This window comes from Hippocampus comes, unplaced genomic scaffold (assembly GCF_001891065.2).
Source record: "Hippocampus comes isolate QL1 unplaced genomic scaffold, H_comes_QL1_v1.1 scaffold14, whole genome shotgun sequence".
Lineage (NCBI taxonomy): Eukaryota > Metazoa > Chordata > Actinopteri > Syngnathiformes > Syngnathidae > Hippocampus > Hippocampus comes.
This window is the reverse complement of record NW_017805839.1, coordinates 1,291,600-1,307,358: the sequence shown is the minus strand read 5'-3', so window position 1 is coordinate 1,307,358 and position 15,759 is coordinate 1,291,600. Positions and strand designations below refer to the sequence as shown.

The window sequence follows — 15,759 nt, the reverse complement described above, 5'->3', positions numbered from 1 at the left end:
TAGGCGCTGGCCACACAGAGACGAACAACCACCCGCGCTCCCACTCACACCTCGGGACAATTTAAAGTGTTCCATTAACCTGCCCTGCATCTATTTGGAACGTGGGAGGAAACCGGAGGACCCGGAGAAAACCCACACAGGCATGCGGAGAACATGCAAACCACACACAGGAAGGCCAGAACCGGAATCAAACCCTGTATCTCTGCACTGTGAAGCCGACGTGCTAACCAGTCGACCACGGGGCCGCCTCTGTCGCGATCTGCGCACATTAATTACATTCATAATCAGCATCTTTGGAGATGTCTTTGATTACATTAATCTGTATCAGAATCATTTTTATTGGCCAAGTACGTAGAACACACAAGAAATTTGTCTCTGGTAGTATAGGCTACACGAGCATTGAAATGACAAAAACAAAGGGAGCGCGTCACCGAGGCAGCCACTCGTGCCGGCGCCACCTTTTAAGTTTTGTCATGTTGGTAAGATCATTAGATTGTGCATCGATACTAAAGTTGTTTTTGGTTCATATTACATTACATTGTTTACATGGCGTGTTTCTGTCCTCTATTGACAGTGGAGCAGCTTCCTACTTTTGTATATCACACGACAGGGCCCATAATTGCCCTTCCTTTTGACAACACCGTGACTATCAGGTGTGAAGCAAGGGGAAACCCTCCCCCACAGTAAGTGACAATATTTTTATGCTTCTATTAAAAAAAAAAAAAAAAAATGAACAGCTGTATAACTTTCCAATCACCCTGATGCCCTTTGTAGATACAGATGGACGAAAGATGACCTCGACTTTATCCCTCCCCATCCTGCAACAATCAGAAGTGACCAACTTGCCACAGATGGTACATTTGTGCTTCAAAACAAAAGCCTCGCTCGATTTCAGGGTAAATATCGATGCTACGCTTCCAACAAGCTGGGAACCGCCATGACGGAGACAATTGAACTGATAGTACCTAGTAAGTAACAATTACTGTCAAAGGTTAAATGCTATTCCCAATTGCAGACAACTGCCTGTCATGATAAAGTATTTGTTGTAGTATTAATTTCCTCTCCCTTTTATTTAGGTATGCCAAAATTTCCAAAGGAGAATATTGAACCAATTGTTGTTGATGAGGGAGAACCTTTTGTCCTGCTATGTAACCCCCCGGAAGGCGTTCCCCCAAGAAAGATCCACTGGATGTCCATTGGTAAGCTCACAATTGTGCCCGTCATTTACATTGAGCAGCCACAACAGGATGACTGACCTTTTACACAACCCAATGATGATCAATATAAAATATTCTGTCTTTACAAAGGTTAGTATTGTCCAGTTTTGATTGACGGTGCCAGGGACTTCCCTTTATTCTTGTCGATTATTGTGTTGGTAATGGTGTAGATTTTGGTGACCTCAAATAAGGCGGTGGCTGGTGGAGTTTTCACCAGGGGTTTGGTGGGGGGGGGGGGGCATGAATCAGTCAAATGGTTATTACACCAGAGTGAAAAATATTGCTGCTCTCAGCATGATACGTTACAGTTGTAAACCAACTGAATGTTACAACCACACAAACAAGCCGATTATTTATTTCTTTGATAGTTTCAGTCAAAATGGAACATCACTGTCGAGGTGCGAGTAAAATATTTGATATGGCTCTTGTATAAGGATGTCAGGAAGAATGAATGAAGGCAAGTGTTGGTTGTATTATCGCTGGTTTGTACATGCAAAAGGCATTTGGGTTGAGGCTCCACTTTATATGATGATGACAAAGACGTGACAGACAGACAGACAGACACACACACACACACACACACACACACACACACACACACACACACACGTAAAACAACTGTTATCAAACCAGGCAAAAAGTGTCATTGTCATAATTAGGGGTCGAAGCCTCATATTTAGTAGCTGCTGGGGAAACATTTTCATTGGATTGGATTACGACCTCTGTCTCAATATCTGAAACCAAGACAGTCGAAGGTAGCTGATTCAGAAAGTGCCCAACCTGATGCTTGAATTGTGAACTTTGTTTGGATACGCGTACACCAATCTGACAAATGCAGTGGGAAACCTGACCATGAACCATCTAGTAAGTGAAATTGGAAGAAAATGTGGGGTCGTTGTCTCATTTGCAGCAATAACAGTTTATAGTCTTCTGGGAAGACTTTTTACAAGATGCTTGAGTTTGTCTGTGGGTTGTTTGACTGGAGAACAGGAGCCGGACTGCTCACCATCTCTGTTGTGGTTTTTAGGGGTCATCCACTCCAAAGTCATTCAAGCATGCCTTAATAGAACTTGTTGTGTGCAGTGAATAGGGCCTTCCCCAGACTGTTCATGCAAAGTTGGAAGCATCCAAATGACCAAAATGGATCGGTGGTGTTCAGTAGTTTTGACTTCAGGACAACTGGAAAATTGATCAAATTTTAATGGGGAATTTTGACTTTCTAGAAAAACATTATAATCAAAGAAAAAATGTACATTTAAACTCACAACAAAAACAATTACAAACATCGTATATTTAAATACTAGACACGTTTTGTTTTAAAAACATCGCTAGAGCTAATGCTTAAATCAATATTAAATCCCATTGACATGCTAACGGGGAATTAGCATCAAGCTCTGTGGGTCATATTACTTTAAAAAATAAATATTCACCCAGAAACTCTGGAAGAACACACACACACACACACACACACACACACACACACACACACACACACACACACACACACACACCCGAGCAAAGAAAGATCCACACCTGAGTTTACCTCACATTGTGCCCATTTTACAACCTCTGCCAAAACAAAGTGATTTGTTGAGCAAAAGGTGACCTCTGTTTTTCCCTAAGAGTAGTGAGCTAAGCGTCTGCCTCTCGAGACGCCCTCAAACAGATGACAGAAAGTGAGAGCTCAAAAGAAGTGCTCGCTGTGCTTTTCTTTTATATACGACCCAACTGCGTAAGAATAGATGCTCAGTTCTCCCAAGTGCCATGGAACATAACTCTGCGCTCAAAGTGTTTTATGTGTTTGCTTTGTGAATTGACTTAAGCAATGACTTAAGGCTATGCTTTAAATGAGACTGTAAATGAAGCTTCAGTGACCCGAGACATAAACAATAGGGCTGCGCAAACCAGCGCACTTGCAATCGGAGTTCACTGGTTCCATTCAAGTACACTTTCCATTGAAGCCAATTATATGAGACTACATTGTATAAGCAAATAAAACTATTTATCGGAATTCGGAATCGACAATTATATTTGTTGTTGGTAGAGTTGCATTTTATTGCTCCTCTTACAGGTTGTTACAAAGTGGATTTATTGACACTGGTTTTACTAATATCTGAAAGTGCTTGGCAGCAAATTACTTCTTGTGGGTCCAGTTTGCAGTGTTTTCCCCGTGCCTGCGTGGGTTTTCTCTGGGTACTCCGGTTTATTCCAACATCCCAAAAACATGCATGGCAGGCTCATGGAACACTTTAACTTGTCCCTCGTTTTGATTGTGAGTGCAAATGGTTGTTCGTCTACTGTATGTGTGCCTTGCCTAATTGGCTGGCAACCAATTCAGGGTGTCCCCCGCCTACTGCCTGAAGACAGCTGGGATAGGCTCCAGCACCTCCTGCGACCCTTGTGAGGATAAGCGGGTTAGAAAATGGATGGATGGATGGATGAAAAAGCAATTGGCATGTGTGATGTGTGATCACACCCCCCAAAAAAAGAAATATCTATCTATCTATCTATCTATCTATCTATCTATATTTTTTTCCCCTCATTCCTTTGATTGTTGTCAAATAAGTCTGAGTCATCGCTTGAAAAGAAAAGCATTCGTCCTGAACGTTGTGTTTTTATAAACGTTGTTTACGTACTTTATCACTTTCAAGCCATTCTTTCAGACGGAGAATGAAACTGTGAAAATATTATTGTTGATCATATTATGTATAGCTTTGTTTTTGGCTCCAGTGCCATGTCGCTAAGAGAACTGTGCACTCTTTTTGCAGGTCTGCAGCACATTGAGCAGGATGAGAGGGTTTCCGTGGGCACTGATGGCAGCCTGTACTTCTCTCATGCCTTACAGAAAGACAGTCGTCAGGACTACTGCTGCTTTGCTGACTTTCTCCGCATACGCACTATCGTCCAGAAGCCTGCATTGGCAGTTGAGGTCAAGCCATGTAGGTGTATTGGCGTTCAATCAAGTACGACTGTGGTGTACGAGACATCTCTGAAAATGTACAAGAAAAAAAAAAAAAACAATCACACTGACAAAGTGTTTGAACATCGACCAATATATATATATATATATATATATATTTTTTTTTTTTTTTTAAATGCATACCAAAATGCAGGGCATGTCCTGTCTAGTTTGGTCTTTAGACTGTGCGGTGTTGTCAGAGTATTTAATTGCTATAGCTGCTAAAACTACTGTATATCCTCCTTACAATGTTTCATTTCCTTTGCAGGGACACCAGAGTATGAATTTGCTGACGGCGGCGATCTCGGTGAGTGATCCCCTCTGCCCCACTTCTTTTCTCAGACCCAGCAAAATATTAGTGCTTCTTTTGAAAATATGAAACAGTTCAGCTGGGAGTTGTAAATAGCTTTTGCTGATATGACCATTGATATAAATTATGCATTAAAGTAAGGGGGGTACTGTGGTGGTGGTGGCAGGTCCTCCCGTGAGAACACCCAGTCTTCTGCTGCCCTCTGGTGTCCAGACAGAGAAAGTGCTGTTGAAAGGAGCCGAACTTCAGCTTGAGTGTGTACCAGGGGGAAAGTAAGGATCTGTACTGCGTTCCCGATAACATTTAGCCTCACATATGTCTGTCCTGAATGCTCCTAACATCTCAATGTATCATTTTGCAGTCCCACTCCGAAGATAGAATGGATGAAGATGGGAGACGAGCTTCCCGCTCGAGCTAAACTTGACAACTTTGGAAAACTGTTGACCATCGCTGCAATAGAGGAAAGTGATGAGGGCAAATACATGTGCTTAGCCAAGAACTCAGCTGGACAGGCTGTCCACTACTTTGATGTAATAGTAGAAGGTTAGTCAACATCAGGTGCTCATTATGCCAGACGCTCACCGTGGGCGCTTTTGTTTTTAACTCATCGTGTTGACAGTTGATTTAACACAAAACAAACATGTGTCTTTTCTCGACATCTCCCAGAGCCTCCAAAGTGGCTGACAGAGCCGCCTCACAGCCAGCTGACTGTGATCGGCTCTGATGTGCACATCAAGTGCTCGGTCAGCGGGAAACCACAACCAGACATACTGTGGAGAAAAAATGGAAACATTTTTGAAGGTGGGTGATGGAAAGTCGTGCTTTCATGCATCTGTTTGCACATCAGTCATTGTTGTCAAACAGAGTTCAAGATGACAAGCAAGCACCTCTGCTGACTGTTCGTTCCTTAAACCACAAGAGACAAGCTTGACTATTAAAAAAGTGTGACGAAGCATTGACATAAAATGTGAACCCAGGAACAAAAACAAATTTGGGGAACAAATTTGGAGGAGTCCCTATTTTACTTTCCCACATGGGTGCACCCTCGTGCAGTCCGTTTAGGGTGGAAAAGGAAGTTAAAAGTGAAGTTAAAAAAAAAAAGTGACACTTGTTAGGACCAGTTGAGAGGTTATCAGAAAGATTTATTTTTTTTCAACATGATTTACTATTTCTTTTTCAGACAACCCCTTGAATAACAAACGAGTGCTTGATGACACACTGGTGCTCCACAATGCCACGCCAGATGACAGTGGCGTATACCAGTGTGAAGCAGCCAACAGACATGGCGTTGTTCTGGGCAACATTAACATCATGGTCATGAGTGAGTAGGCTGCGTAAGAAAAAGCTCGAAAGCAAAATTACAAACATTTTTCTTCATCGAGTACGTTAAAGATATGTAGAATTTGGTTGCTGTAGTTGGTGTCTTGCTAGTGTGATGGGAAAAAAAATAACCCTATACATATAAATACCGTGAGTGTGACTAGACAAAATATAGACATATAAAATGTTAGACATATACAGGATACAAATAAAACAAAGTCCTTATGAACAAAAAAAAAATATTAAGCGCAGTAATGCACTAACATTTTGGCATTTCGGATACAAACATTCTAGACCAGTCCGATATGTCTTAACCTCCACAGTAGGGGGCAGTGGCACTCTCATTGTCAGCGAGTGCTCTTGGAGTATTACCTCCTCTGCAAAGATGGACTTAAAACAGTTGTACAGTATCAATGAGGAAAGAAGAAAATATTTTCCGTCCCCTTCCATCCGCCGACTCTCCATCGTGACTATGAACAGGATCTGAATTTGTCTAGACAACTGTTTTAAGTCCATAGTTGCAGAGAAGGTAATAGTCCTATATATTTTTTTTTTTTTTTTAAATGCATACCAAAATGCAGGGCATGTCCTGTCTAGTTTGGTCTTTAGACTGTGCGGTGTTGTCAGAGTATTTAATTGCTATAGCTGCTAAAACTACTGTATATCCTCCTTACAATGTTTCATTTCCTTTGCAGGGACACCAGAGTATGAATTTGCTGACGGCGGCGATCTCGGTGAGTGATCCCCTCTGCCCCACTTCTTTTCTCAGACCCAGCAAAATATTAGTGCTTCTTTTGAAAATATGAAACAGTTCAGCTGGGAGTTGTAAATAGCTTTTGCTGATATGACCATTGATATAAATTATGCATTAAAGTAAGGGGGGTACTGTGGTGGTGGTGGCAGGTCCTCCCGTGAGAACACCCAGTCTTCTGCTGCCCTCTGGTGTCCAGACAGAGAAAGTGCTGTTGAAAGGAGCCGAACTTCAGCTTGAGTGTGTACCAGGGGGAAAGTAAGGATCTGTACTGCGTTCCCGATAACATTTAGCCTCACATATGTCTGTCCTGAATGCTCCTAACATCTCAATGTATCATTTTGCAGTCCCACTCCGAAGATAGAATGGATGAAGATGGGAGACGAGCTTCCCGCTCGAGCTAAACTTGACAACTTTGGAAAACTGTTGACCATCGCTGCAATAGAGGAAAGTGATGAGGGCAAATACATGTGCTTAGCCAAGAACTCAGCTGGACAGGCTGTCCACTACTTTGATGTAATAGTAGAAGGTTAGTCAACATCAGGTGCTCATTATGCCAGACGCTCACCGTGGGCGCTTTTGTTTTTAACTCATCGTGTTGACAGTTGATTTAACACAAAACAAACATGTGTCTTTTCTCGACATCTCCCAGAGCCTCCAAAGTGGCTGACAGAGCCGCCTCACAGCCAGCTGACTGTGATCGGCTCTGATGTGCACATCAAGTGCTCGGTCAGCGGGAAACCACAACCAGACATACTGTGGAGAAAAAATGGAAACATTTTTGAAGGTGGGTGATGGAAAGTCGTGCTTTCATGCATCTGTTTGCACATCAGTCATTGTTGTCAAACAGAGTTCAAGATGACAAGCAAGCACCTCTGCTGACTGTTCGTTCCTTAAACCACAAGAGACAAGCTTGACTATTAAAAAAGTGTGACGAAGCATTGACATAAAATGTGAACCCAGGAACAAAAACAAATTTGGGGAACAAATTTGGAGGAGTCCCTATTTTACTTTCCCACATGGGTGCACCCTCGTGCAGTCCGTTTAGGGTGGAAAAGGAAGTTAAAAGTGAAGTTAAAAAAAAAAAGTGACACTTGTTAGGACCAGTTGAGAGGTTATCAGAAAGATTTATTTTTTTTCAACATGATTTACTATTTCTTTTTCAGACAACCCCTTGAATAACAAACGAGTGCTTGATGACACACTGGTGCTCCACAATGCCACGCCAGATGACAGTGGCGTATACCAGTGTGAAGCAGCCAACAGACATGGCGTTGTTCTGGGCAACATTAACATCATGGTCATGAGTGAGTAGGCTGCGTAAGAAAAAGCTCGAAAGCAAAATTACAAACATTTTTCTTCATCGAGTACGTTAAAGATATGTAGAATTTGGTTGCTGTAGTTGGTGTCTTGCTAGTGTGATGGGAAAAAAAATAACCCTATACATATAAATACCGTGAGTGTGACTAGACAAAATATAGACATATAAAATGTTAGACATATACAGGATACAAATAAAACAAAGTCCTTATGAACAAAAAAAAAATATTAAGCGCAGTAATGCACTAACATTTTGGCATTTCGGATACAAACATTCTAGACCAGTCCGATATGTCTTAACCTCCACAGTAGGGGGCAGTGGCACTCTCATTGTCAGCGAGTGCTCTTGGAGTATTACCTCCTCTGCAAAGATGGACTTAAAACAGTTGTACAGTATCAATGAGGAAAGAAGAAAATATTTTCCGTCCCCTTCCATCCGCCGACTCTCCATCGTGACTATGAACAGGATCTGAATTTGTCTAGACAACTGTTTTAAGTCCATAGTTGCAGAGAAGGTAATAGTCCTTGAGCACTTGCTGAGAATCAGTGTCCCACTGCCACCTACTGGTGTGATGTGCAATTACACATTACTCTACATGGCAAAATAAATAAATAAATAAATAAAATAACAGGTTCCCAGGGGTCACAAGCGCCCCCTCAGGGCATCACACCACAATGTGGGTCCTATCCCGCTTTTTGAGACGGCCTGTCGTAAACTCATGTACTTTTTCTACACTTTTGCATCAAGGACTCACTAATTTTAGTCCAATTTGAAATTTGTATTCCTTTTTATTCCAAACATGCCCTTCACTTTGCTTTCATAGCTTTTGTACTTTGAGTGGTTCTTATTTTATTTTTAAATATTAATTTCTGTGGTATAATCTATTCACATTAATTGGATGTTTCCACTTTTTAAATAGGCCTACTTTGTGAAGATGACCTTCGCTCATTTTGGAATTGTATATCATTGCATCTTTGAAACAACAATGGGCTTTTTACAAGAAAAGATTCAGACAGTATGTTTCACATTTATATGTGTCATGCTCTCTCGGTGTGGATGGTCACTTACTGTGCATGGAGGTGTTAGAGTGCCGGTAGAACATAAAATGCTTCAGAATTCACAATATTATAGGTCTGGGAAAAACAAAGACAAAGGGAAGCTGCCACAAGCTGACTGAAGGTCTTCAAATTAACCAAAAGAATGATGGTGCTTTTGTGTGCACTTTTTCATCCAGCAGCAATATGCCATTAGTATGTTTTTTTTTTTCCATTCACTTCTAGATATGGCTCCTCTGATCCTGACTGAGGACCACCACGAGTACGCAGTCATACGTGGCGAGGACATGGCCATGAACTGCAGTGCTTTTGGCTCGCCACCTCCCACAATCTCTTGGTAAGAAGCATGGGACTGTTGGTGAGAAATTTCACAGAAATGATGTAGGAAAAACCTGACACGTCGTGCGGTGTTTTTTTGGGGGGGGGGGGGGGGGGGGCTTAGTCATAAATAAACACTTCAGTGAGTGTGACTGAGGAAAGAAAAAAAGTGTATAACTGCAGCGTGTGAGTCAACTATTGAATCCACGGAGCTTCAGGTGTTCAAGCCACACAGGCTTCTGTCTGTTTAATGAGATTATCCTCTTTCCATCCTCGAAATTGGGGCTAATTAGATTCTATTCATGAGCATTGAATCCCTGCTTCATTTCCTTTAAAAGGGATCTTACTCCCGACCGATACACTTTTTGTTCTTACTAGTTTGTGTCTGGGGATGGGCCACTTAAAAACTTTACTGACATCGATTGAGATTCATAAAAGATTGAGGAATAGGCTTTGTTAAATTAAAACGTGCAGCAACCGAAAAAGACTTCAGACTATTACGGTAAAGAGACGCCTTATAGATATTTGCATACTGTGTAGTTAATTTGACCTCAAAATAACTGCCGCACCGTCACATTTCAAAAGCCTTTTCATTACCAATGAGAACCGCCAATTAAGCGCATCGTATGACACCCGATGGCGGCTGTGACCAACTGCGAGCAACTTGGCTGGGATATAAATACATGGCAAGGTCACAAAGGCGCACATTTGGACCACAAGTAAGAGCGATTGTGACGTTATATAGCAGAAAACAAGCATTCTTTCTATCCATCAATTATCTACTGTACCCCTTGTCCTCATTAGGGTGCCTATCCCAAACGATGTATGGCGGAGTTTGTCCAATTGCATCGCGCAACCGCAGCCACTATTGTAGCTTCAATTCTATGCGCTTTATAATGCGGTGCGCACTATATATGAAAACCGTTTTAAAATAGTCTATTCATTGAAGATGCGCCTCATAATCTGAAGCGCCTTATAGTACGGAAAATAGTACTACAGCTCAACCTCTTATGGGAAAACTTTCTTCAAGAAGTGTCCAGTACCTGTCGGAATTTTTGACCATTCACCCAGAAGGAAATATGCGATATTGTGAACACTGTAAAAATATTGCTTTTAATTTAGCTCGGTATAATGGAATTGGTTGTCAGATATGCAGCACCAAGTGTATTTGAAAGCATTCCTTCCCTCTCCTAGGGCCAAAGATGAGACTCCAGAAACCATTGAGGGAGAAAGATTTGTTACCCTTCAGAACGGGTCGTTACAAATCTCCAGTGCGGAAAAGAAAGACAGCGGCGAATACGTCTGTGTTGCCGATAACAGCGAGGGCAAGTCGTCTATCATGGCTGTGCTGGCAGTGAAAGGTATCACAACAAAAAAAGAAAATTGCTCAAGCATTAGTTGACAAGATAGTTCTGAAAGGGCCAAGCAGAAATGAACACAAATGATGACAAATGAACCTATTCATGAGAGTTGTAATGGTTGAGGTAAATTAATAAATTAGCCTTAAAGATGACAGGGATTTTGGATGGCTGTGGATAATGACTTGGTTCCAGACTGGAAGAACTAATCATTGGAAAGGAATTAAGTACATGAAGGTGTTTGTTTTTTGAAAGAAGAAGACGTGTACATTTTGTATACTCACATTTATTGTAAATTTTAAAATGAAAAAAAAAAAAAGGTCCGGAAAAGGTACGCAAAGCAATTACATCTGTTCACTAGTCAAAAGTTTTAGAACACTTAGTTTTTTTCTTTTCCTTTTCTTTCTGTCAAAGTCATGCTGTTGGAATATCTCATCGTCCTCTGCAGTGGAAGCATATAACCAATGAACATGTCAAGATACAATAGAAATCAGTGAATCAATCTCAAAGAAAAATGTACTGTACATTTTTCACTCACTGAAGTAGCCAACTTAGGCAGCTATAACAGCTAATCATATCTGTGGCATTCTACAAGTGGCATTTGTGAAAATCGAGTGTTTTTCAGAACGTTCTTTCACCCTTTTGTGTCTATCTATCTAGATATCGAGGTAGATAGCTAGCTAGCTAGCTAGCTTATCCGTGATAATGCTAGTGCAAGGCTCCTGCTCAGCTGGAAATGAAAAAAAAAATAGATGAGATGATGGAGGGATGATGGATGAATGGCTGGATGGGTGACAGACACATTTACATGGTCTCAGACATTTTCCCCACTGGCTTTGTGTTTCTAGACCCCACACACATTGCTTTTGGACCTCAGGACATGCAGGTCATCAGCGGAACCACAGCCCAGTTGATGTGTCAGGCCGAGTATGACAAAAGTCTTGCCGACTCCTTTCAGGTGGTTTGGATAAAGGATGGGGAGGAAATGACATTTCCCACAGAGGAACATTCCAGGTTTGCAGATGCAGTTTTTCCTTCCATCGGTTCCTGGTCATGTGTGTTGTTGTCAACCAGGACCTCATCAAAGGCTTTTATGTTCAGGTATTTTGTGGGTGATGGCATGCTGCAGATCATGAACGTGAACCTAAATGATGAGGGAGTATACACATGAAGTGGCATTTGTGAAAATCGAGTGTTTTTCAGAACGTTCTTTCACCCTTTTGTGTCTATCTATCTAGATATCGAGGAAGCTAGCTAGCTAGATAGCTAGCTTATCCGTGATAAGTGCAAGGCTCCTGCTCAGCTGGAAATGAAAAAAAAAAAAGATGGGATGATGGATGAATGGCTGGATGAGTGACACATTTACATGGTCTCAGACATTTTCCCCACTGGCTTTGTGTTTCTAGACCCCACACACATTGCTTTTGGACCTCAGGACATGCAGGTCATCAGCGGAACCACAGCCCAGTTGATGTGTCAGGCCGAGTATGACAAAAGTCTTGCCGACTCCTTTCAGGTGGTTTGGATAAAGGATGGGGAGGAAATGACATTTCCCACAGAGGAACATTCCAGGTTTGCAGATGCAGTTTTTCCTTCCATCGGTTCCTGGTCATGTGTGTTGTTGTCAACCAGGGCCTCATCAAAGGCTTTTATGTTCAGGTATTTTGTGGGTGATGGCATGCTGCAGATCATGAACGTGAACCTAAATGATGAGGGAGTATACACATGCCTGGCCAGAACGCGTCTGGATGGGGTCAATCGTACTGCGCTTCTGACAGTACTTGGTAAGGCGCTCGTGTGAATAATACTTTCTACCTCTTTCATATACACAGTGTATCGTGATGGGCCACGGATGGGAAGGATGTATTGATTGCGAAATCAAAACATATTCCAATGCCATGTGTCTCTGCAATGAGAACGTTCTAGTTTTTATTTCTTACTTGCACATATTTTACACGGCGGACAGAGCAGTGACTCAGTTGTTAAGCAAATGTATGTTAATACATCCTTTCATCCTTATAGTACTGTTTTGGAGTCATTCCCCTTGATAGCAAAGGAATTACAGAAGCACTTAACTTAAGAGCGCTGAGGGCCCTGCATATGTTGGCCCAGAAGCGACAACAGGTGTTTCATAAAACACTCCTTTGTCAAGCTTAATTGCTACATGTTTTTATTTATTTTTTTGCTTCAGTAAGGATGTGTGTTTCACCACACAAACCTGGTCAGCAGAGTGAGTAGTGGATAGCAATACCATATATGTACGATTGAGTACCGCGAGAAAGAGCACACCTTATATTGAAAAAGCTCATGTGACTTGAATGTTTCTCTCTATGTTGCAGATGTTCCAGATGCCCCGCAAAACGTCGAGATAACTGAACTCAAGGATCAAAGACATATCCTTTTGGCTTGGGTGCCTGGCAGTGACCACAACAGTTCCGTAATCGGTGAGACAAAACTGACATGAATTACGGGTTCACTTTTTTCATTAATGTTTACGGACACATTATGGCCATTTAAAAAGTTAAGAGTTATTGTGCTCTTGTCATGTTAAAGTTCCCAACCTCTTACGCAATAATCAAGAAAGAAGTCGAAATTTTGAAATATTTCATATGCTGTGATGAGCCTGCTCAACCAGTATTTAGTTTTACTAAAAGCGTTTAACCTGCACATCGAAATGTCCCAAATGCATTTTCTTTCCTGGCAAATTTAGTTAAGAATCATCTTCATCTAATCATCACATTAAATGAGTTCAAATTAATGAAATTAAATCAGCAATGTCTTCATTTTTAACCACAATAGTGAGCCTTCATGAAGATAATACATCATAAATGCCCACGTATGATTTCAAAAGTTCAAAGGAATGTTCACGTATGTGTGTGACGATGATTAAATGTGCAGCGACCTGATCTCTTGTATGAATACAGAATTCATTGTGGAATATGAGGAGAGCCAATGGGAACCGGGCAAGTGGAAAGAGCTCCACAAAGTCCCCGGTAACCAGGCAACAGCCGAGCTGGCACTCCACGGACATCTTAACTACCAGTTCAGAGTGTACGCAGTGAATGCTGTTGGACCTGGGCCCCCCAGTGAGCCCACTGAGCGCTACAAAACCCCCCCAGCTGGTGAGACTCACTCACTCGCTCACTCTCTCGCTTGAGTCTGTGCTTTCTGCTCTGATTAAGTTTTCACACTTCTTTTTAAATTGTGTGGGGGGCCAGCCAGAATCACACAGTGTAATTCTGCCATCAGTTACAGTATACCTTTGAACTTACAAAAGAAGTTTGCTCCACAGTATTTTGTTGCGGCTTAGCGATGACAGTACTGTGTGTGCATCATTCAGTGTCCAAGAATCATCTTTTTTCCCCCTCCCTCCTTCAAAGCTCCTGATAGGAACCCAGAAAACATTAAAATAGAAGGCCGCCTACCTCATCAAATGGGCATCAGCTGGGAGGTAAGATTTTACAAAACGACATTTCCATGGACAGTGGTACCTTGACTTACGAACGTCTCTCTTGTTACGAAATTTTCAAGTTACGAAACGTTTCAACAAGAAATCATTGCCTCTTATTACAAAAGCAATTTCAAGATACGAAAGGGAAAAATACAGTATGGCCTGCTAGTCACAGCTCCGAGTTTCCTGAACACAACATACTTATAGCTGCTTTGCCATTGGCTATTACCAAGCATTATCCTGGCATCCCATTTGGTTAAGAAGGGCCTCTACCGTATGTGTCTATATGTGTATATAGAATGTTTATGCAGCGTCCTCATCGTATTCCGATAATTTTACGTATATGTGAATCACCCAGAAAAAGTCTTCACCAGTCAGGCGATCGCTCACTATGCTGATGTTTGCCTTGGACAATTTCGAAGGATTGGGAAAAGCAGACAAAAGCGAACGTCCTTGGATCAGATCTTTACAAAACGCCAGACGAAAACCACTTCTGAGTGAGAACATGGACTAAAGAGGACAAAAAACGATGAGGACGCAGTTAAAAGTTCAATGGCCATCACTTTTATTTTTTACTCTATTCATTGCTTTTTTACATGATGCATGAAACTCTCATTTATTGTGCAATAATTTAATTGTAACATGTATTTGTTCCATATTTTGATGCATTTTAATGCTTGAGGAAACATTTATGTCTGAATTTTGGGGGGGCTTGGAGCAAATTAGGGCATTTACATGGAAAACGCATCTAGTTCAGAAATTTCTTCCAGAACCAATTAATATCAGAAGTAGAGGTACCACTGTACTCGGATCGTCACCCAACGCTAAGAAATGTCCTCGTTGTGTAGCCACTGTTGCCTGTTGAACACAATGGCCCAGGCCTGGAGTACAAAGTCAGCTACAGGAAACTCGCTGTGGACGATACCTGGACAGAACACCTGATCAAAAGACACTCCTTTGTTGTGAGAAACACGTCAACATTCATCCCGTATGAAATAAAAATTCAGAGCAGGAACAGCCACGGCTGGGGACCGGAGCCTAAAATCGCTACGGGTTATTCTGGAGAAGATGGTGAGTGAATATTGCACCAGTCGCTACAAATATTGCAGAGCATTTATTTATTGTAGAAATGCTGCTGGGAGACAGGCTTTCACGCTCATACTCTGCTGCATCATACAACATTTCCCTAGGAGATAAAACACAGCATGATTGGGGTTTTTTTGTTTTCGTTTTTTTTTTAAAGGCGTGCATTACATAGCTGTAACCGGGAGAGGAGCTGCCGATTTAATTCAACAAGCCTGAACAACAGGAAATGAAGTGTTGGACACACATACTCATTTTTGACCCCTTAAACCAGAGGTTTCTAAACTACGGCCCTGGGGCCATTTGCGGCCTGCAATCCATTTTCAGCGGCCCGTGGCATGATCAAAAAACAAAAAACTAAAAATGACATTTGACATGAGCTGAAAGGTTAGTTATCAAAGGGGAAGGTGGGCAGAAGGAGCAGGGAGGGTGTCAGAAAAATAGGTGAAATTACTAGCAATAAATTTGTTTATCCATCCATCCATTATCTGAACCGCTTAATCCTCACAATCGAGGCATATCGAGGACAATGGGTGAGGTAGTGTCGACTTTGGGCGATGTAGATGAATAGGCGAGGAACAGTCTGGACTGGTCACCAGCCAGTCCAAGGTGCCTG

General features: G+C 41.8%; 1 protein-coding gene across 3 annotated transcripts in view; it reads left to right on the top strand.

Moving 5' to 3' along the window:
• Window positions 1-15,537, top strand: part of LOC109526628 (neural cell adhesion molecule L1-like protein) — a 37,691-nt gene extending 22,154 nt beyond the window's left edge. For 2 of the 3 annotated variants that reach the window (XM_019888022.1, XM_019888021.1), the window contains exons 3-20: window positions 575-683; window positions 775-968; window positions 1,077-1,199; window positions 3,986-4,156; window positions 4,445-4,483; window positions 4,653-4,758; window positions 4,848-5,029; window positions 5,153-5,287; window positions 5,667-5,807; window positions 9,159-9,270; window positions 10,446-10,612; window positions 11,458-11,623; window positions 11,711-11,776; window positions 12,335-12,393; window positions 12,949-13,053; window positions 13,534-13,731; window positions 13,990-14,060; window positions 14,909-15,537. In XM_019888022.1, the coding sequence (XP_019743581.1) occupies window positions 575-683; window positions 775-968; window positions 1,077-1,199; window positions 3,986-4,156; window positions 4,445-4,483; window positions 4,653-4,758; window positions 4,848-5,029; window positions 5,153-5,287; window positions 5,667-5,807; window positions 9,159-9,270; window positions 10,446-10,612; window positions 11,458-11,623; window positions 11,711-11,776; window positions 12,335-12,393; window positions 12,949-13,053; window positions 13,534-13,731; window positions 13,990-14,060; window positions 14,909-15,139 (2,375 nt within the window). In that variant the 3' untranslated portion in view covers window positions 15,140-15,537. Of the gene's footprint in view, window positions 1-574; window positions 684-774; window positions 969-1,076; window positions 1,200-3,985; window positions 4,157-4,444; window positions 4,484-4,652; window positions 4,759-4,847; window positions 5,030-5,152; window positions 5,288-5,666; window positions 5,808-9,158; window positions 9,271-10,445; window positions 10,613-11,457; window positions 11,624-11,710; window positions 11,777-12,334; window positions 12,394-12,948; window positions 13,054-13,533; window positions 13,732-13,989; window positions 14,061-14,908 lie in introns of those variants that run through there. The other variant, XM_019888023.1, reaches the window with a different exon arrangement.
• Window positions 15,538-15,759: the final 222 nt, after the last annotated feature.